General features: G+C 50.2%; 1 protein-coding gene across 1 annotated transcript in view; it reads left to right on the top strand.

The window, feature by feature from the left end:
- The window catches only part of LOC107120053 (protein hinderin-like), a gene marked incomplete at its 3' end in the record, with an annotated part of 111,715 nt that overhangs the window by 83,928 nt on the left and 10,400 nt on the right, over positions 1–17,387 (top strand). Inside the window, exon 3 of the mRNA XM_015422693.1 lies at positions 15,857–16,506. Coding sequence (XP_015278179.1) covers positions 15,857–16,506 — 650 coding nt within the window. The remainder of the gene's footprint in view (positions 1–15,856; positions 16,507–17,387) is intronic.

The raw sequence follows: 17,387 nt of genomic DNA, 5'->3' as shown, positions 1-17,387 counted from the left end.
CCCCCCATCTAATAGCTGTAAGCGTTCAGTTGATAAGTGAGGTGTTTTGGATGGGGAAAAATGCCTAAATGGTGCTGAGGAACAACAATCGTAAACGTTCTGATATGCAGGAAAAAAAAATGACTAATGGCAAATTCCAGAAGAGCAGTTCTGTGTGTTCGTAGCAACAAATTGATGCAACCATTCGGGCACCTTGGGGGCCGTCAGACTTATTTGCTGTGGCATAATCCCGCCTAGGCAACAGCTGGCTTCACCAGGCAGAGGATCAAAACAGGCGCAGCAGCCTTGAAAGAGGAAGTCAAGGAAGCCTGATGGTTAGCGGAGGCAAGGACCCACTAATGGGAGACACGCGTTCTGAATTTTCCCATTCCCGTTCTGCTTCAGTCTTCGCACATAAGAACATAGGAGAAGCCATGCTGGATCAGGCCAGTGGTCCATCCAGTCCAACACACTGTGTCACACATTGGCCAAAACCCAGGCACAACCAGGAGGTCCACAAGCGGGGCCAGAACTCCAGAAGCTCTCCCACTGTGGTCTCCCCCCAAGCACTAAGAAGATAGAGCATCACTGCCCCAAATATAAGAACATAAGAGAAGCCACCGTTGGATCAGGCCAATGGTCCATCCAGCCCAACACTGTGTGTCACACAGTGGCCAAAACCCAGGCACCACCAGGAGGTCCACAAGCGGGGCCAGAACTCTACAAGCCCTCCCACTGTGGTTCCCCCAAGCACTAAGAAAATAGAGCATCACTGCCCCAAATATAAAAACATAAGAGAAGCCATGTTGGATCAGGCCAGTGGTCCATCCAGTCCAACACTCTGTGTCACACAGTGGCCATCAAGGCGTTCCACCAGTGGGACAGAACTCCAGAAGCCCTCCCACTGTGGTCCCCCCCCAAACACTAAGAAGATAGAGCATCACTGCCCCAAATATAAGAACATAAGAGAAGCCATGTTGGATCAGGCCAGTGGTCCATCCAGTCCAACACTCTGTGTCACACAGTGGCCATCAGGAGGTCTACCAGCGGGGGCAGACTGGTGGGGAGTCCACCAATGGACTTCGGCAACTGGAGTCCTGTCCTCTCCAGGTACAGGCTGAGAGTCACAAGGAATCCTCCTAAGGTTATTGCCTCTCGTTCGCTGGCGGTATAAAGTTGGAAAGGGGCAGTAAGTAGCTCTTGCCTATTGGAGCCAAGTGCCAAAGCCAGCTACAATGAACTTGGCCAACTCTTGCTGTATAAATAAGTGGCCACGGTCATAGAATCATAGAATGTTAGAGTTGGAAGGGACCTTGCAGGTCTTCTAGTCCAACCCCCTGCACTCTACAGTCGCCCTGGGTGTCTTTCTCCAGCTTTGGCTCGTGAGCCAGCTGTGGCCCTTCATGGGCAGGAAAGATCTTGCTACTATGGTACATACTCTGGTAACTTCAGTATTAGACTACTACAGTGTGTTCTATGTGGGGCTGCTCTTGAAGAGTGTCTGGAAGCTACAGCTGATCCAGAAAGCTGTGGCCGGAACGAGGACTGAAACAGGTTGTAAGGACAATATCACTCCGGTCTTGTTCTACCAGTACCGGTTTCCAGGCCCAATTCAGAGTGCTGGTATTGAGCTTTAAAGCCCTATCTGGCTTGGGGTGAGCATACCTGAAGGATTGCCTGCTCCCATATGAACCTACCGAGTCAGTCTGATCATCTTTGGAGGCCCTGTCTTGAGTGCTTCTGCAATTTTAGGCTAGATGGGTGGCAACCAGAGAATGAGCCGCCTCAGTTGTGGCTTTGAAACCCCAGGACTCCTTCCCCTGGGAGAGCCAGTTTGGTGTCGTAGTTAAGTGCGCGGACTCTAATCTGGGAGAACCAGGTTTGATTCCCCACTCCTCCACTTGCAGCTGCTGGATGACCTTGGGCAAGCTGTAGCTCTGTCAGAGCTGTCCTTGAAAAAGAGTGTTTCTTTCAGAGCTCTCCCAGCCCCACCTACCTCACAGGGTGTCTGTTGTGAGGAGGGGAAGGGAAAAGGAGTCTGTAAGCCGCTCTGAGACTCCAAGTGAAGGGCGGGGTATACATCCAATCTCTTATTTATTTATTTATTTATTCTTTCTTTCTTTTGCTGTTGTCTTCTGCCTCCAAGTGAAGACGTTTTTGTTTTGCATGCTTTTTAATGTATTTAATGTTTTGTTTGAGTGTTCACCGGGCCTTGTTGACCCTGAACTGGGTGGAAAGACAGGACAGAAATGTTTTAAACGAAGAAATTCAACGTAAATATACGGGTCTCAGCTTTCTTCCTTTCAGCTTCAGTGCAGACATCGCAGGCAGACAAGCAGTTTGGCGAGCCTAGCTGATCTTAACAAAGCCTTAAGGCCCCTTGCTGTATGTGAATCCGAAGAATTGTGTCTGATACTCGGAATTAAACTTCATTGGTCTTAAAAGTGCCACTGAATTCAAACTTTGTCCTGTTGCTGTCGTGCAAGGAAGAAACACAGAGTACAGGCTCGTAGATGCTTTGCGTGTACTCCATAAGCAAGTCTCAGTCTGGTCCTGTCAGGGTGTCTTTCTACCAAAGGGAGAGACTGTTTCCTTCTGGGATATTGTCTCTGGAATTTTGGGCACATGATAATCTTGGCTGGCAAAAGGGGGAATGTGTTTGCAGTATATGAAGAGAAGAAGAAGAGAGAAGAGATTGGATTTATACCCCGCCCTTCACTACCCAAGGGAGTCTTAGAGCATCTGACAAACTCCTTTCCCTTCCCCTCCCCACAACAGACACCCTGTGAGGTGGGTGGGGCTGAGAGAGCTCTGAGAGAACTGCTCTTTTTCAATAACAGCTCTGACAGAACTATGGCTTGCCCAAGGTCATCCAGCAGGTGCGAGTGGAGGAGTGGGGAATCAAACCCGGTTCTCCCAGATTAGAGTCTGTGCACTGAAGAAGAGATTGGATTTATACCCCACCCTTCACTACCCAAGGGAGTCTCAGAGCGGCTTACAAACTCCTTTCCCTTCCCCTCCCCACAACAGACACCCTGTGAGGCAGGCGGGGCTGAGAGAGCTCTTGAGAGAAACGGCTCTTTTTCAAGAACAGCTCTGACCAGAACTACGACTTGCCTAAGGTCATCCAGCAGCTGCAAGTGGAGGGGTGGGGAATCAAATCCAGTTCTCCCAGATTAGAGTCCGCGCACTTAACCACTACACCAAAGAGGCATCCAATAAAGAAGAAGTGATTGGATTCATATCCCGCCCTTCACTACCTGAAGGAGTCTCCGAGCAGCTTACAGTCTCCTTTCCTTTCCCCTCCCCACAACAAACACCCTGTGAGGTAGGTGGGGCTGTGGGAGCTCTTTCGAGAACAGCTCCGAGCGAACTGTGACTGACCCAAGGTCACCCAGCTGGCTGGATGTGGAGGAGTGGGGGAATCAAACCCAGGCCTCCCAGATTAGAGTCTGCTCTCCTAACCACTACACCAAACTGAAGCTGTTGGGTAGTAGATTCAGGACAGACAAAAGAAAATACTTCTCTACACAACGAGTGATTAAAACGTGGAATTCGCTGCCAAAGGATGTGGCGATGGCCACAGGCATAGCTGGTTTTAAAAGGGCACTAGACAAATGCATGAAGGGTAAGTCTATCAGTGGCATCTAAAAGGAACCTCCATGTCCAGATGCAGTCAACCTCTGAATCCCAGAGCTAGGAGGCAACATCAGGGGAAGGCCTCGGCTTCTGTGCCCTTTTTGTTTGGCCGTCCAGAGGAACTGGTTGACGGCTGTGTGAGACAGGATGCTGGACTGGTCTAGAACACTGTTCTGATCCAGTAGGGCTCTCGTTATGTTTTTTTTTTTCTCGTTATGTTTTTGAGAGGCCTGTTGGATCAGACCAGTGATCCATCCAGTCCAGCATCCTGTCTTACAGAGTAGTAGTAGAAGAAGAGATTGTATTTATACCCCGCCCTTCACTACCCAAGGGAGTCTCAGAGCGGCTTACAAACTCCTTTCTCTTCCGCTCCCCACAACAGGCACCCTGGGAGGTGGGTGGGGCTGAGAGAGTTTTGACGGAAACTGCTCTTTTTCAAGGACAGCTGTGCCAGAGCTTGTGACTGACCCAAGGTCACATCAGCGGGTGCAAGTGGAGGAGTGGGGAATCAAACCCCGTTCTCCCAGATTAGAGTCCGCGCACTTAACCACTACACCAAACTGGTAGCCAACCAAAGCCAACAAGAGGGCATCAGTGTCCCCTCTTAGTACTGATACCGAGAGGTTTTCTGCCTCTGAATGTGGAGGTTCCCCATAGCCACCGTGGCTAGTAGGCCATTGATAGGCCCCTTTCCCACGACTCTGTCCAATTCCCGTTTAAAACCATCTGTCCCAGTGGCCATCACTACATCCTCTGGCAGCAAATTCCACATTCGTTGGGTAAAGAACTATTTCCTTTCTGTCCATCCTGCTGTTGGGCTTGAGGGGGAAGCCACCCTGCCCTTACCCAGGAATCGGCCACGGAGGAGCACTGTAAGAATGTGGTGTTCTCATGCCCCAGAGAGGGCGAAGCATGGCTGTGAAGCGCATGAGCTGTGCCCATGCCTATCCGGGTTCATTCACATTGGCTTCCAGCTGGAAAGAAAGCCTCGGGGACACACAGCACGGGAAGGCCCCCCCTCCCCCCGAGAGCTGGTGCGCGGGTGGCACAGCTCGGCATGGCATAAGGCAGTCTTCTTTATCTTAAAGCGTGAAGAGCCCTCCTGAATCATAAACACAGCGAGGGGTTATTGGTGAGACTGTTCTTGGGTTTCGTTAATGGCAGAAGACGGGACTTCCCACCTCCCACGGTTGTTCTTAAAGAATCCAAGTTTTACGAGGAAAGGTTGAAAGAGCTGGCTCTGTTTAGCCTGGGAAAGGGAAGGCTTCGAGGGGACAGGATTGCGGCCTTCAAGTATCTGAAGGGCTGTCCTGTAGAAGATGGAGCGGATCTACTCCCTCTCGCTCCGGATTGCAAGACTAGATCTAATGGGTGGAAACTACAAGGGAGTCGTTACCGGCTAAATATCAGGAGAAGCTTCCTAACTGTAAGAGTGGTTGAGCAGTGGACCAGACTGCCTCAGGAGGTGGTGGAGGCTCCTTCGCTGGGCGTTCTCAAGCGGAGGCTGGACGACCATCTTTCGGGGATGTTGTAGGGCTATCTTTTGGCTATGCTCCTGCAGAATGCAGGGGGGTGGACTAGATGACCTACAAGGTCCCTTCCAATCTATGATTCTGTGTCCGCGGATTTCAGGAAATGTGAGCTGCTGGGTTCCTCCCCCCCCCCCGAAGGGGTTAAAAGGTTCACATGAAGCAATTTCTATGGAATCACACTGTTCGTCGATCAAGGTCAGTATTGTCTACTCAGACTGGCAGCAGCTCTCCAGGGTCTCAGGCAAGAGGTATTTCGGGTCATCTTCTACCGAATCCTTTTACCCAGAGAAGGTCCTACCGGACTTGAATCTAGCCGCATTTAAGACGCCCCCCGTGCTTCCTATCCATGTTTTACTTCATTTCAAATCTTTCTATGTTTGGTGTAGTGGTTAGGAGAGCGGACTCTAATCTGGGAGGAACCAGGTTTGATTACCCACTTCTCCTCCACATGCACCTGCCGGTGTCACCTTGGGTCAGTCACAAGTTCTCTCGGAGCTGTTCTCTCAAGGGCAGTTCTCGAAAGAGCTCTCTCAGCCCCACCCACCTCATAGGGTGTCTGTGGTGGGGAGGGGAAGGGAAAGGAGATTGTGAGCCGCTCTGAGACTCGGAGCGAAGGGCGGGGTATAAATCCAATCTCTTCTTCTTCTTCATCCCAGATGATCTCTCTTCCCCCCCCAGTTTTTGTAAGCATTCTTTTTTAGTATGAACTAATTTAAATTTTAAAAAAAAATCCCTTCCAGGTAATGACTTTTAATATGTTTTAAATTCAATGCTTGTAAGTGATGATATGAAATCCCTAAGGCAGGCCAAAATAACATACATTAAAACCTTGTAAGTGTGCATGTGTGTGTGTGCATTTGGTTATTTTATTTTATTCCAATTCTGGACGTGGAGTACAGCCTCTGCGGCTGACGGGCGGGAAGGGTTGGGGAGGGGGGTGGATGCAAACCTCCGGGGCCCATTAGACTTGTTTACTGCATTGATATCTATATGTTAAATGACAAGAGAGTTCAGATTATTGAATAATTTAAAATTCGGCTCTAATTGGTGTCACGTGACCTGGAAAAGGCCACGGATGACGCCAAGAGCATGCTGCGCGGGCGCCGATAAATAATTCATAAATGAGATCATTCATTTTGCCGGGATGTCTTGTTAAATGCAGAAGTTTGTAAGTAATAACGGATGATATAACACCTGTAAGTATTTAGTTCATATGCTGGAAGGTAATCTACCTTGATGATCTCCGAGCAGGAAAAAAGAAAGAAAGAAAGAAGCTGCCAGAGTATGTGAGTTAATTGCACTTGGGAGAACGCGCTCCATTTATCCGGGACGGGGCTTTGGCAGAGATTACCATGCAGCTGTTGCCGTTTGCATTCCCGAGCAGGCAGCCGACAGGTCTGTGTGTGCGCCAGCCCCCGACTTAGTGATGCAGGCCGCCCGTCCGCCTGCCCTTCTTCCGCGTGAACTCCAAATGCACTGGGAGACGGCGGCCACCTGACCTGCTCGCGAATGGTATCGTTTCTGAAATATTTATCTAGGTCTTGCACCGCCGAGCCCTCGGTAAAATAAAGGGCAGGCACCGGGGGGGGGGGGGGTTGGATTAAAATCTGCCACCACCCTGGAGTCAGAGCCGTTGATTTATTTTGTTGTGTTATGTTGATAATATTGGCAACGTACTGAATGCTAATTTCTAGACCGAGCACTGGGAGGGGGATGTTTCCTGTGAAAAAAGGGGGGTCTGTCCCACGCTCGAGATGGCAGAAGGTGGGCATTCTGGCCCGCCACTGCTGTGTTGTGGTGATGTAGCTGTGTTGTACCCTTTTGTCCTTGAGGAGTGACCTCCTCAAGCCATTTCATGTCTCCTGAGTCATGATACTGTGTTTGAAGAGATGGTCAGTTCCAAACGGGGTGTGGCTGGGTTTACCCTTACCACAAAATGCCTGTCTGGAGAGAAAAGCAGTGGTCTGAAATATAACATAAGAACATCAGAAGAGCTCTGCTGGATCAGAGCAGTGGTCCATTTAGTCTAGCATCCTGTCTCACACAGTGGCCAGCCAGTTCCTCTGGATGGCCAACAACAGGGCATAGAGACCGAGGCCTTCATAAGAACATCAGAAGCACCCTCCTGGATCAGACCAGGGGTCCATCTAGTCCAGCATCCTGTCTCACACACTGGTCAACCAGTTCCTCTGGAGGTCCAACAGCAAGGCATAGAGGCCGAGGCCTTCCCCTGATAAGAGCATCGGGAGAGTCCTGCTGGATCAAACCAGGGGTCCATCTAGTCCAGCCTCCTGTCTCACACAGTGGCCACCCAGTTCCTCTGGATGGCCAACAACAGGGCATAGAGGCTGAGACCTTCATAAGAACATCTGAAGAGTCCTGCTGGATCGAAGCAGTGGTCCATCTAGTCCACCATCCTGTCCCACACAGTGGCCAGCCAGTTCCTCTGGACAGCCAAGAACAGGGCATAGAGGCCGAGGCCTTCATAAGAACATCAGAAGCACCCTCCTGGATTAGAACAGGGGTCCATCTAGTCCAGCATCTTGTCCCACACACTGGTCAGCCAGTTCCTCTGGCATTGCAACAACAAGGCATAGAGTTCGAGTCCTTCCCCTGATGTTGCCTCCTGATATTGGGCTTTAGAGGTTGGCTGTCTCTGAATGTGGAGGTTCCACTTGGTTACCATGGCTAGTAGCCATTGGTGGATCCCTCCTTCATGAATCTGTCTAATCCCCATTTACAGCTGTCTCTGTCTGTGGTCGGGTTGCCAGGTCCCCCCGGCCACCGGTAGGGGCTGGGAGTTAGAGTTACCCACTCTGGGTTGGGAAACTCTGGGGATGGAGCCTGGGGAAGACATGGACCCCAGTGGGGTACAATTCTATAGAGTTCCCCCTCCTAAGCATGTGTTTTCTCCAGGGGAACTTATCTCTGTAGTCTGGAGATGAGCCATAATTCCAGAGGATCCCCAGGTCCCACCTGGAACCTGTCATCCCTAGTGGCCATCACTACATGCTCTCGCCTGCGGGCTCCGCTTTTGGGGGTCATTGGTCCGGGCTATACATAGGACCAACCGTTTTCAGACTTTTCCGGGAGAGAATGTGGAGTGGATGCAGAAACTCAGTTTTGTCCTCCAGCCAGGTCACCATGTGAAAATCCATGTGAATCCCTTGGGCAGGCATTCTCTGCCTCTGATAGGTCGCTGGCTCCAGGGGGTTGGAGGCCATCGAACAGGGCGGCTGTTGAGGTTAATGAACAATGTAAAACATTCTCGTGAGTCGGGTGCAGTAGAGAGGAAAGTCTGTTGGGTGTCAAGAAGCCATGTAAACGGTTGATTATTGGGAAATAAACGACGCAGATAGGTGTGACACCACACGTCTTGTGAGAAGTACGTTGAGCTGCCCTGGACCACAGTTTGGAGCTCACTTTTTGCCTTTTTGGAAATTTTATGTATTTATTTTGCACCCCGCCCTCCCCACAAAAGCAGGCTCAGGGCGGCTTACACCGATTAACACATCAATAGCAATTTTTAAAAAAGCGTTAAAATGGGAGTATTGCACTCAGGGGCTCTGCTATATAATATTCATACTCAAGGAGGTGGAAGTAATAACTGAAGGTACTCGACTATTTGATCTGCTCAAGTTGGCAGTGTGGAAAGGCAGGGTAGAAACTGGCTCAATAAACAGATAAAGCAGGAACCCCTTACACACAAAGCACATGCCTGTTCTGACCCTGACGGCTATCTAGAACTTCAACGTGGTCTCTGTGCTTCACACCAATGGGATCTAGTACGCACGCGCTGGATCGATCGGTGCTGTAGCAAGCTCTTTTAACGGATTTTCGCGCCCAGTCCCTTGGGCATGCGCGGGAACCCCACCGCGCATGCCCAGAGGGGTGGGCACGGACATCCCGCCAGTGAATTATTTGATCTGCTCAAGTTGGCAGTGTGGAAAGGCGGGGTAGAAACTGGCTCAATAAACCGATAAAGCGGGAACCCCTTGCACACGAAGCACATGCCTGTTCTGACCCTGACGGCTATCTAGTTCCGTTTTGGAATCGTCTCTTTGGAAGTCACATCCCTGCATTCCCACCAATCGCGCTTCACCCGAGGAGAACAATGTAGGCTCTGTTGCCGTTCCTTTCCCATTGTGTGTGGGTTTGGGGGGCGAGCGAGGTTGGCGTACTTGAGATACGGCAATCATCATCATCATACATCATTCATGAGCCACAATGGCACTTTATCTCCCGCTAAGAAAATAGGCAACTAACCTTTTTTTATGTTGTTATCAACCTTATTTATCTTGGAGTATTAATATAGGCAATCTCGGTCCCATCTTAGGTGCTTTGTAATGATTCATCTTAGACTTCTTCTCTTTCTTTTTTTGTTGAAACGGAGATTTGAGTAAAAGATAGGGCTATAAAAGGAACGAGCCTGTACGTCGGATATCTTTTACTTGCAGTTTTTAATTTTGCATATTTCTTTTAGTGGAGAGTTTTCTTAGCAACTCTTTCAACGAAAGGGCCAAGGGACGAGAGGGCGTAACGGCAGCAGCTGGGAGACAAAACCGGACTCCTTGTTGTAGGGCAATAAAACTGTCTACGGAGAGGGGATGGGGGTACAGATGGGCCAGGCTTGTTTGGTGTCCCGCCAGCTCTTGAAAACTAGCATTGTTTTTTGGGATTTTTTCAGACATACAAAAACGGGATGCTGATGGGGGGGGGGCAAACTCCATGTTATGCTGCAGCCACCCGTAACTTTAGCATGACGGCCTCTTCTCAAATGCATGATTTCATAGAATCATAGAATGTTAGAGTTGGAAGGGACCTTGTAGGTCATCTAGTCCAACCCCCTGCACCCTGTAGGAGCACAGCCAAAAGAGAGCCCTACAACATACTGGAAGATGGTCATCCAGCCTCCACTTGAAAACATCCTGCGAAGGAGCATCCACCACCTCCCAAGGCAGTCTGTTCCACTGCTCAACCACTCTTACAGCTAGGAAGTTTCTCCTGATATTTAGCCAGTAACGACTCTCTTAAAATTTCCACCCACTAGTCTTGCAATCCAGAGCAAGGGAGACTAAATCTGCTTCTACATGACAGCCCTTCAGATACTTGAAGACTGCAATCCTGTCCCCTCTAAGCCTTCCCTTTCCCAGGCTAAACATACCCAACTCTTTCAGCCTTTCCTCGTAAGACATGGATTCCAACTCGCTCACCATCCTGGTTTGCATCTGACCCGTGAGGAAGTGTGTCTTCACAGCCAAAAACAGCACAGGGAGGGAGCAGGTGCTTTCCCTTGCCAGCTGCTGTTACCCCTGCCAGTGTTTGGGGGCCTTTGTTCACCTTGCAAGTGCCAGGTCCCTGACTTCGCAAGAGGAAAAGCAGTCGGCAAAGGAAGAACATAAGAGAAGCCAAGTTGAATCAGGCCAGTGCCCCATCCAGTCCAACACTCTGTGTCACGCAGTGGCCAAAACCCAGGTGCCATCAGGAGGTCCATCAGCGGGGCCAGAACTCCAGAAGCCCTCCCACTGTTGCCCGCCAAGCACCAAGAAGACAGAGCATCACTGCCCCAGACACAGTGTTCTCTCTATGCCGTGTGGCTAAAAGCCACCCATGGACCTCTGCTCTTAAGAATGTAAGAGAAGTCAATGTTGGATCAGGCCAGTGGGGCCAGAACTCAGAAGCCCTTCCACTGTTGCCCCTCCCAGCACCAAGAATACACAGCATCACTGCCCCAGCCAGAGTGTTCTATGTCCAAACATGGACATCTGCTCTTAAGAACATAAGAGAAGCCATAAATGGATCACGCCAATGGCCCATCCAGTCTAACACTCTGTGTCATGCAGTGGCCAAAACCCAGGTACCATCGGGAGTTCCAGCAGCAGGGCCAGAACTTCAAAAGCCCTCCCACTGCCCCCCCCCCAAGCACCAAGAATACAGAGCATCACTGCCCTAGACATAAGAACATGAGAGAAGCCATGTTGGATCAGGCCAATGGCCCATCCAGCCCAACACTCTGTGTCACACAGTGACCAAAACCCAGGCTCCATCAGGAAGTCCACCAGCACGGCCGGAACTCCAGAGGTCCTCCCACTGTTGCCCCCCCCCCAAGCACCAAGAATACAGAGCATCACTGCCCCAGACAGAGTGTTCCATCTATACCTCGTAGCTAATAGCCACTGATGGACCTCTGCTCCATATATCCAATCCTCTCTCGAAGCAGTCTATGCTTGTAGCTGCCACCACTTCCCGCAGCAGTGAATTCCACACGTTAATTACTCTTTGGGCGAAGAAGGACTTCCTTTGGTCTGTGAGAAAGGGAGAAAAGTACTTTTTCCTCTACCTTCCCTGTCCTTTGACCTCTATCATGTCACCCCTCAATTGTTGTTTTTCCAAGCTAAAGAGCCCTAACCTTTTTAACCTTTCTTTGGGTCAACCATGCCCTTTCCCCACCTCTTCTGCTTCAAAGGGACCACTGCTTTGCCGGCGATGAAGGGCTGTTGTTACTACTGTCACCTGTGTCTGCAATGAAACGCAAGGGCTCTCTCGCTTCCAGATCGGATCTGAAAAGGATGGTAGCCACTCTGGCGTCTCTTGCGCTTTCACTGTTTTCATGCAAGCTTTCACAGACAAGCAGTCAGTATCCTTACGGGCGTCTGCATTCTTGGGACCTTTTGACCCGTTTGTGCCAAGTGTCGTAATTTTGATGACTAATTCATGCAGACGTGAGATAAGGAGATAGAGCTTTGCATCACCGCAGACTGCAGTTAACAGAGAACATCAGTCAGGGCTTTGCCAGGTATTGGAAGGGGAATCAAGCCAGGGTCGTTGCAGAGGGTAATCGTGTTGGTTTGCAGTAGAACGACAAGATTCGAGATACCTGACCAAGGAAGCTTGGAATCTCTAAAGCTGACACCTCAAAAGTCTGGTTGGTTTGTAAGGTGCTACTGGAAGGTCGGTAGTTCGGCAGTTTGAGACCCGAGTGTGCCGCATGACAGAGTGAGCTCCCGTCTCTGGCCCCAGCTCCTGCCAACCTAGCTGTTCGAAAGCAAGAAACTGCAAGTAGATAAATAGGTACCACTTTGGCAGGAAGGTAACAGCGTTCCGTGCACCTTGGCGTTTAGCCGTGCCAGCCATATGACCACAGAGAAGTCTTCGGACAGCGCTGGCTCTTCGGCTTTGAAATGGAGATGAGCACCGGCCCCTAGAGTTGGATTCGACTAGCTTTCGAGCAAGGGAAAACTTTACCTTTACTGGACTAGAATCTAGTTAAACTAGTGTAGAAATTCCATTCCCCCCCCTCCCCCCGGTTTCTTTCCCCAATGCTAAGGGATGGGACAGACCGGTTCTGTTCAGGGTTGAACTGGCTGGATTTCCCATTGAGATCCCATGGAATCCCTACTGTAATTTGACTTCCCACACCAGCTGAATTACCAAGAGCCATTGGGCAGAAACGGGGAAGGGGTTGCATGGAAATCCGAGCTGTATGTCAATGCTGAAGTGTAGAATTAGGATTTGTACTGTGTGTTCCTTCATTCACCAATGGGGAAATTTGATCAGAAGGTATCGGGGAAATGTCAGCTTGATTCAGCCGGAATGTCTTAGGGGAGGGCCCGTGGCTTAATGTTAGAGCAGGCTGAAACCCTGGCATCTCCAGCTGAAAAGATCGCTCGCTCTTCATGACTTTTGTCATGAAGACAGTCATTAAGAAGAAGAAAGAGATCAAGTGATAGGCGATGTGAAAGACCTCCACCCGAGACCTTGGAGAGCCGCTGCCAGTCTGAGTAGACAATACTGACCTGGATGAACCAGTGGTGGGAGGGGCCGTGGCTCAGTGGAAGAGCATCTGCTCAGCATGCACAAGGTCCCATGTTCAATTCCTGGCAACTCCTGTTAAGTAGTGGTGGGAAAGACCTCCGCCTGAGGCCCTGGAGAGCCGCTGCTCCTCTGAGTAGACAGTACTGACCTTGATGGACGAAGGCCCCTTCAGTCTCATGCGTCTTTCCAATCGTGCGTCTTTCCACGTGATCGTGCATCTTTCCAATCATCGTGCGTCTTTCCAATCATAATAAGGCACTATCAAATATGTGCATCTTTCCAATCATAATAAGGCACTATCATCGTGCGTCTTTCCAATCATAATAAGGCACTATCAAATATGCAACTTTCCCCATGTCCGTGGTCAGACATTTAAAAGCATCTGCACTGGTTTATTTATTTATTTAATAGGGATTTATATCCCGCCCTACCCGAGTGGCTGAGGGCGGCTAACAAACGACCATGCTGAAACATTATAAAATACAATAAAACATGTTGCATACAGAATAAAATGGTGCTTACAATTCACTAACTTACAATTCACTAACAATAAAACATGTTGCATACAGAGTAAAATGGTGCTTACAATTCACTAACTCCCCAAGATAAGTGATATCCCCTATTGGCGGCCAGTGTTATTAATGGCGCGAGCGCCAGGAATGATGTTTCCCATCTCCGCCAGGCGACATCTGCCCCCCTCCCAGTAGTAGGGTAGATGAAGATCATGTCACGATGGTAGAATAGTGGTGGTGGCGGCTCCTTCTCGAAAGCCTGGAGGAAGAGCTCCGTCTTACAGGCCCTGCGGAACTGTATGAGATCCCGCAGGGCCCGGTTTTCCCCATGAGAACATCTGGGTTGTGTCTTTCTGGCCTGAAATACAATCAAATGCTGCCGCTGCCCCCGCCTCACGCGCACAATGCAGGGCACAACGGAGGACAGAACATGGTTATCAAAGCAAAGGTGCAAGCCATAGAAAGCGTACTTCTACGAACGCGTTAGGGTTGAGGAAGGGGGGGAAAGCTGTTGGGCTGCGATTAACCAGAGGGTAGAAAGTAGGCCGTGATGCGCACTGTACTTTTTGAATGCCTGTCAATGCGAGATCCGCAAACTGTTGGTCTGACACCCCTCCAACACGCTCCCCCCCCTTCCTGGAACCTTTGGATTGAGCAGCGGAATGCAAATTGCAGTGTCTTTCCGGCTTTGGAGTTTTTATCAGAGTCTCATCGCCAGCCCAACTTAATTGAAAAAAAAAAATCCACTTTTATGGTGGGATTTAAGCGCGTTTTATACTTGAATGACAGCTTTTGATGCCGAAGCGTATTTTACAGGAAGTGGGTCTAGTTCTTTATCAGTGTTTCTGTAAGGATATTTCAAAAACTCTCATCAAATTTCCAACAGTAAGTAATATCCCATTCAGTGCAAGGTGAAATGTTTTACATCAAATCCCCTGCTGCGTAATGGCCAATCAGACGGTATTTATAGTGGCTGAATGGATTTCTTGGCTTCGTATTCAAAATTAAACATTTTCAGACATTAACATTTAATGCTCTTCTCCCCCCCCTCCTTTTTTGCCACACTTCAAGTTGATTTTATGTAACCCTAGAAACTCGCAGCTCCTTGATAGGTTGGAGTGCCTTGTTTATACCCTCGAACCCACAGGCAGTGGTTTTATATTTATCGTACCTGTGTAGACAGAATTAAATTGCAGATTTGATAGCACGTTTATCCCTTCCATTCGAAAACCATTTTCCGGTGAGTTGCGTTAGGTGTCGATCAGCAGACTGCTCCGAGCTGACTGATTCAAGCAGGAGTTGTTTTGCTCTTTGAGCCAGTGATGAAAACTAGAAAAGGAACAGCGAGATTTGAGTCCAGTAGCGCCTCAGAGACCGACAAAATTTTCAGGGTGTGGGATTTCATAAGAACATCAGAGGAGCCCTGCTGGATCCGGCCAGTGAGGGTCCATCTAGTCCAGCATCCTGTCTCACAGAGTGGCCAGCCAGTTCCCCTGGAAGGCCAGCAACAGGGCAGAGAGGCCGAGGCCTTCCCCTGAGAAGAACATCAGAGGAGCTCTGCTGGATCAGACCAGTGAGGGTCCATCCCATCCAGCCTCCCGTCTCACAGAGTGGCCAGCCAGATCTTCTGGAGGGCCAACAACAGAGCGTAGAGGCCAAGGCCTTCCTCTGATAAGAACCTAGGAAGGGCATAGAGGCCAAGGCCTTCATAAATACATAAGAAGAGCCCTGCTGGATCAGACCAGTGGGGGTCTATCTTATCCAGCGTCCTATTTCACACAGTAGCCAACCAGTTCCTCTGGAGGGCCAACAACAGGGCAGAGAGGCCGAGGCCTTCCCCTGAGAAGAACATCAGAAGAGCCCTGCTGGATCAGACCAGTGAGGGTCGATCTAGTCCAGCATCCTGTCTCACACAGTGGCCAACCAGTTCCTCTGGAAGGCCAACAACAGGGCACAGAGGCTGAGGCCTTCCCCTGATGATGTCTCCTGGCTCTGGGATTCAGAAGTTTTGTGCCTCTCAAAATGGAGGTTCCCCTCAGTCACCTCCTCCATGAATCTATTTATCCCTCTTTCAAAGGTGTCTCTGCCTGTGTCCATCACTACATTTTTGTCAGCTAATTCCACATTTTAATCACTCTCTGCATAAAGATGTATTTCCCTTTTGTCCGTCATGGGGTGATAGGAGGTTTGATTCTGTAAATCTCAGACCCCGAAACTCTCGTTGGTCTCTTAAGGCGTTCCTGGACTCAAATCTAGCTGTTCGACCGCAGATCAACACGGCTACTCTCTGAAACAATCTCCATAGAAAAGGAACAGTTAAAGGTGTATCGTATCGCATTCGAGAGGTTAAACTTGGATTCCGTTTCTCGTTACTTACAGATGTCCCACCAGAGAAGCCTCTGTCAGCCGCATCTGGAGCCGGACGGGTCGTATCTCAATATAGCGAGACCGCAGACTCTGTACAGAAACAACCGAGGCACTCCTTTTGCACCTGCGGCTCAACGGTGTCAAGACAGCCACGCCCCCGAGGTTTCAATCCACGATGGCAGGCCAGAAGACTGGAGCGGCAGCCTGCCGGAACACCGGCTACACGGGAAATGCAACAACCTGGTGTCCCCCGGCAAGTCAAAGGCGCTTCCCCGTGTGAAAAGAACTCCTGACGCTGGTCCAAGGAACAACGAATGCCCCCTTTCAACGTGTGCTTTCCACCAGAAGGCTTGCAGCGCAGATCGCAGCTGTCTCCAAGAGGGCCACCACACTCCAAGAAGACCTCCCGGGCCTCACTGCGGACCGTCTCCGGACCGCCCTGGCCCGTCGCTTTCCTCGGGGCCGAATGGCAGCACGGGCTCCAGTTCGAAAGAGGAGGGGCGGGGCAAGAGGCTGTCAGAAGAGAGGAGGAAGCAGCTCCTGCTGCAGAAGATGGAGCTGGAGATTGAGAAGGAGCGCCTGCAGAACCTCTTGGCCGAGAAGGAGGCCAAGCTCTTGCTTCAGCAGCAGCAGCTGTATCAGTCCAGGCTGGCTTACGACAGGTGGGTGTCCTGGACGGGCCACGTGATATGGGTAGTGGTGGTGGTGGGATCTGCGGTACCAAACAGCATCTTTATTTATTTATTTATCATAGAATGATAGCGTTCGAAGGGACCTTGTAGGTCACCTAGTCCAACCCCCTGCACTCTGCAGGAGCACAGCCGAAAGAGAGCCCTACAACATACCCAAAATATGGCCGTCCAGCCCCCGCTTGAAAACGTCCAGCGAAGGAGCATCCACCACCTCCCGAGGCAGACTGTTCCACTGCTCAAGCACTCTCACAGTCCGGATGTTTCTCCTGATATTTAGCTAGTATCAACTCCCTTGTCATTTCCACCCATTAGATCTAGTCTTGCAATCCGGAACAAGAGAGAATAGATCTGCTCCCTCTTCTACATGACAGCCCTTCAGATATTTGAAAACTGCAATCGTGTCCCCTCTAAGCCGTCTCTTTCCCAGGCTAAACATCCCCTACTCTTTCAACCTTTCCTCATGAGACTTGGATTCCGACCCTCTCGCCATCCTGGTTGCCCTCTTCTGGACACGCTCGAGCTTGTCAACATCCTTCCTCAAATGTGGTGCCCAAAACTGGACACAGGACTCCAGGTGAGGCCTGACCATAGCAAAAGTTTGGGCAGGTTGATAACATTTAAGCAACTTCCAGTTAGGCTAGGCAGTGTTCTGACATAGAATCAGACAGGGGTCATTTCGTAGAAAAAGAGCTAGGGGGGCTCATTAGCATAACTCATTAGCATATGCCACACACCCTGACATCACTGGAAGTGTGTCCTCCCCACAGCCGGCGGTGACCTCCAGCGGGCACCAGCAGGGAGCTCCAGGCCCCGCCCTCCCGCACCTCACCCGGGGGGATGGCATCCCCCCG

This window comes from Gekko japonicus, unplaced genomic scaffold (genome assembly GCF_001447785.1).
Source record: "Gekko japonicus isolate JY-2015 unplaced genomic scaffold, Gekko_japonicus_V1.1 scaffold2406, whole genome shotgun sequence".
Classification (NCBI taxonomy): domain Eukaryota; kingdom Metazoa; phylum Chordata; class Lepidosauria; order Squamata; family Gekkonidae; genus Gekko; species Gekko japonicus.
The sequence above is the reverse complement of the archived record's forward strand: the minus strand, read 5'-3'. Positions and strand labels throughout refer to the sequence as shown.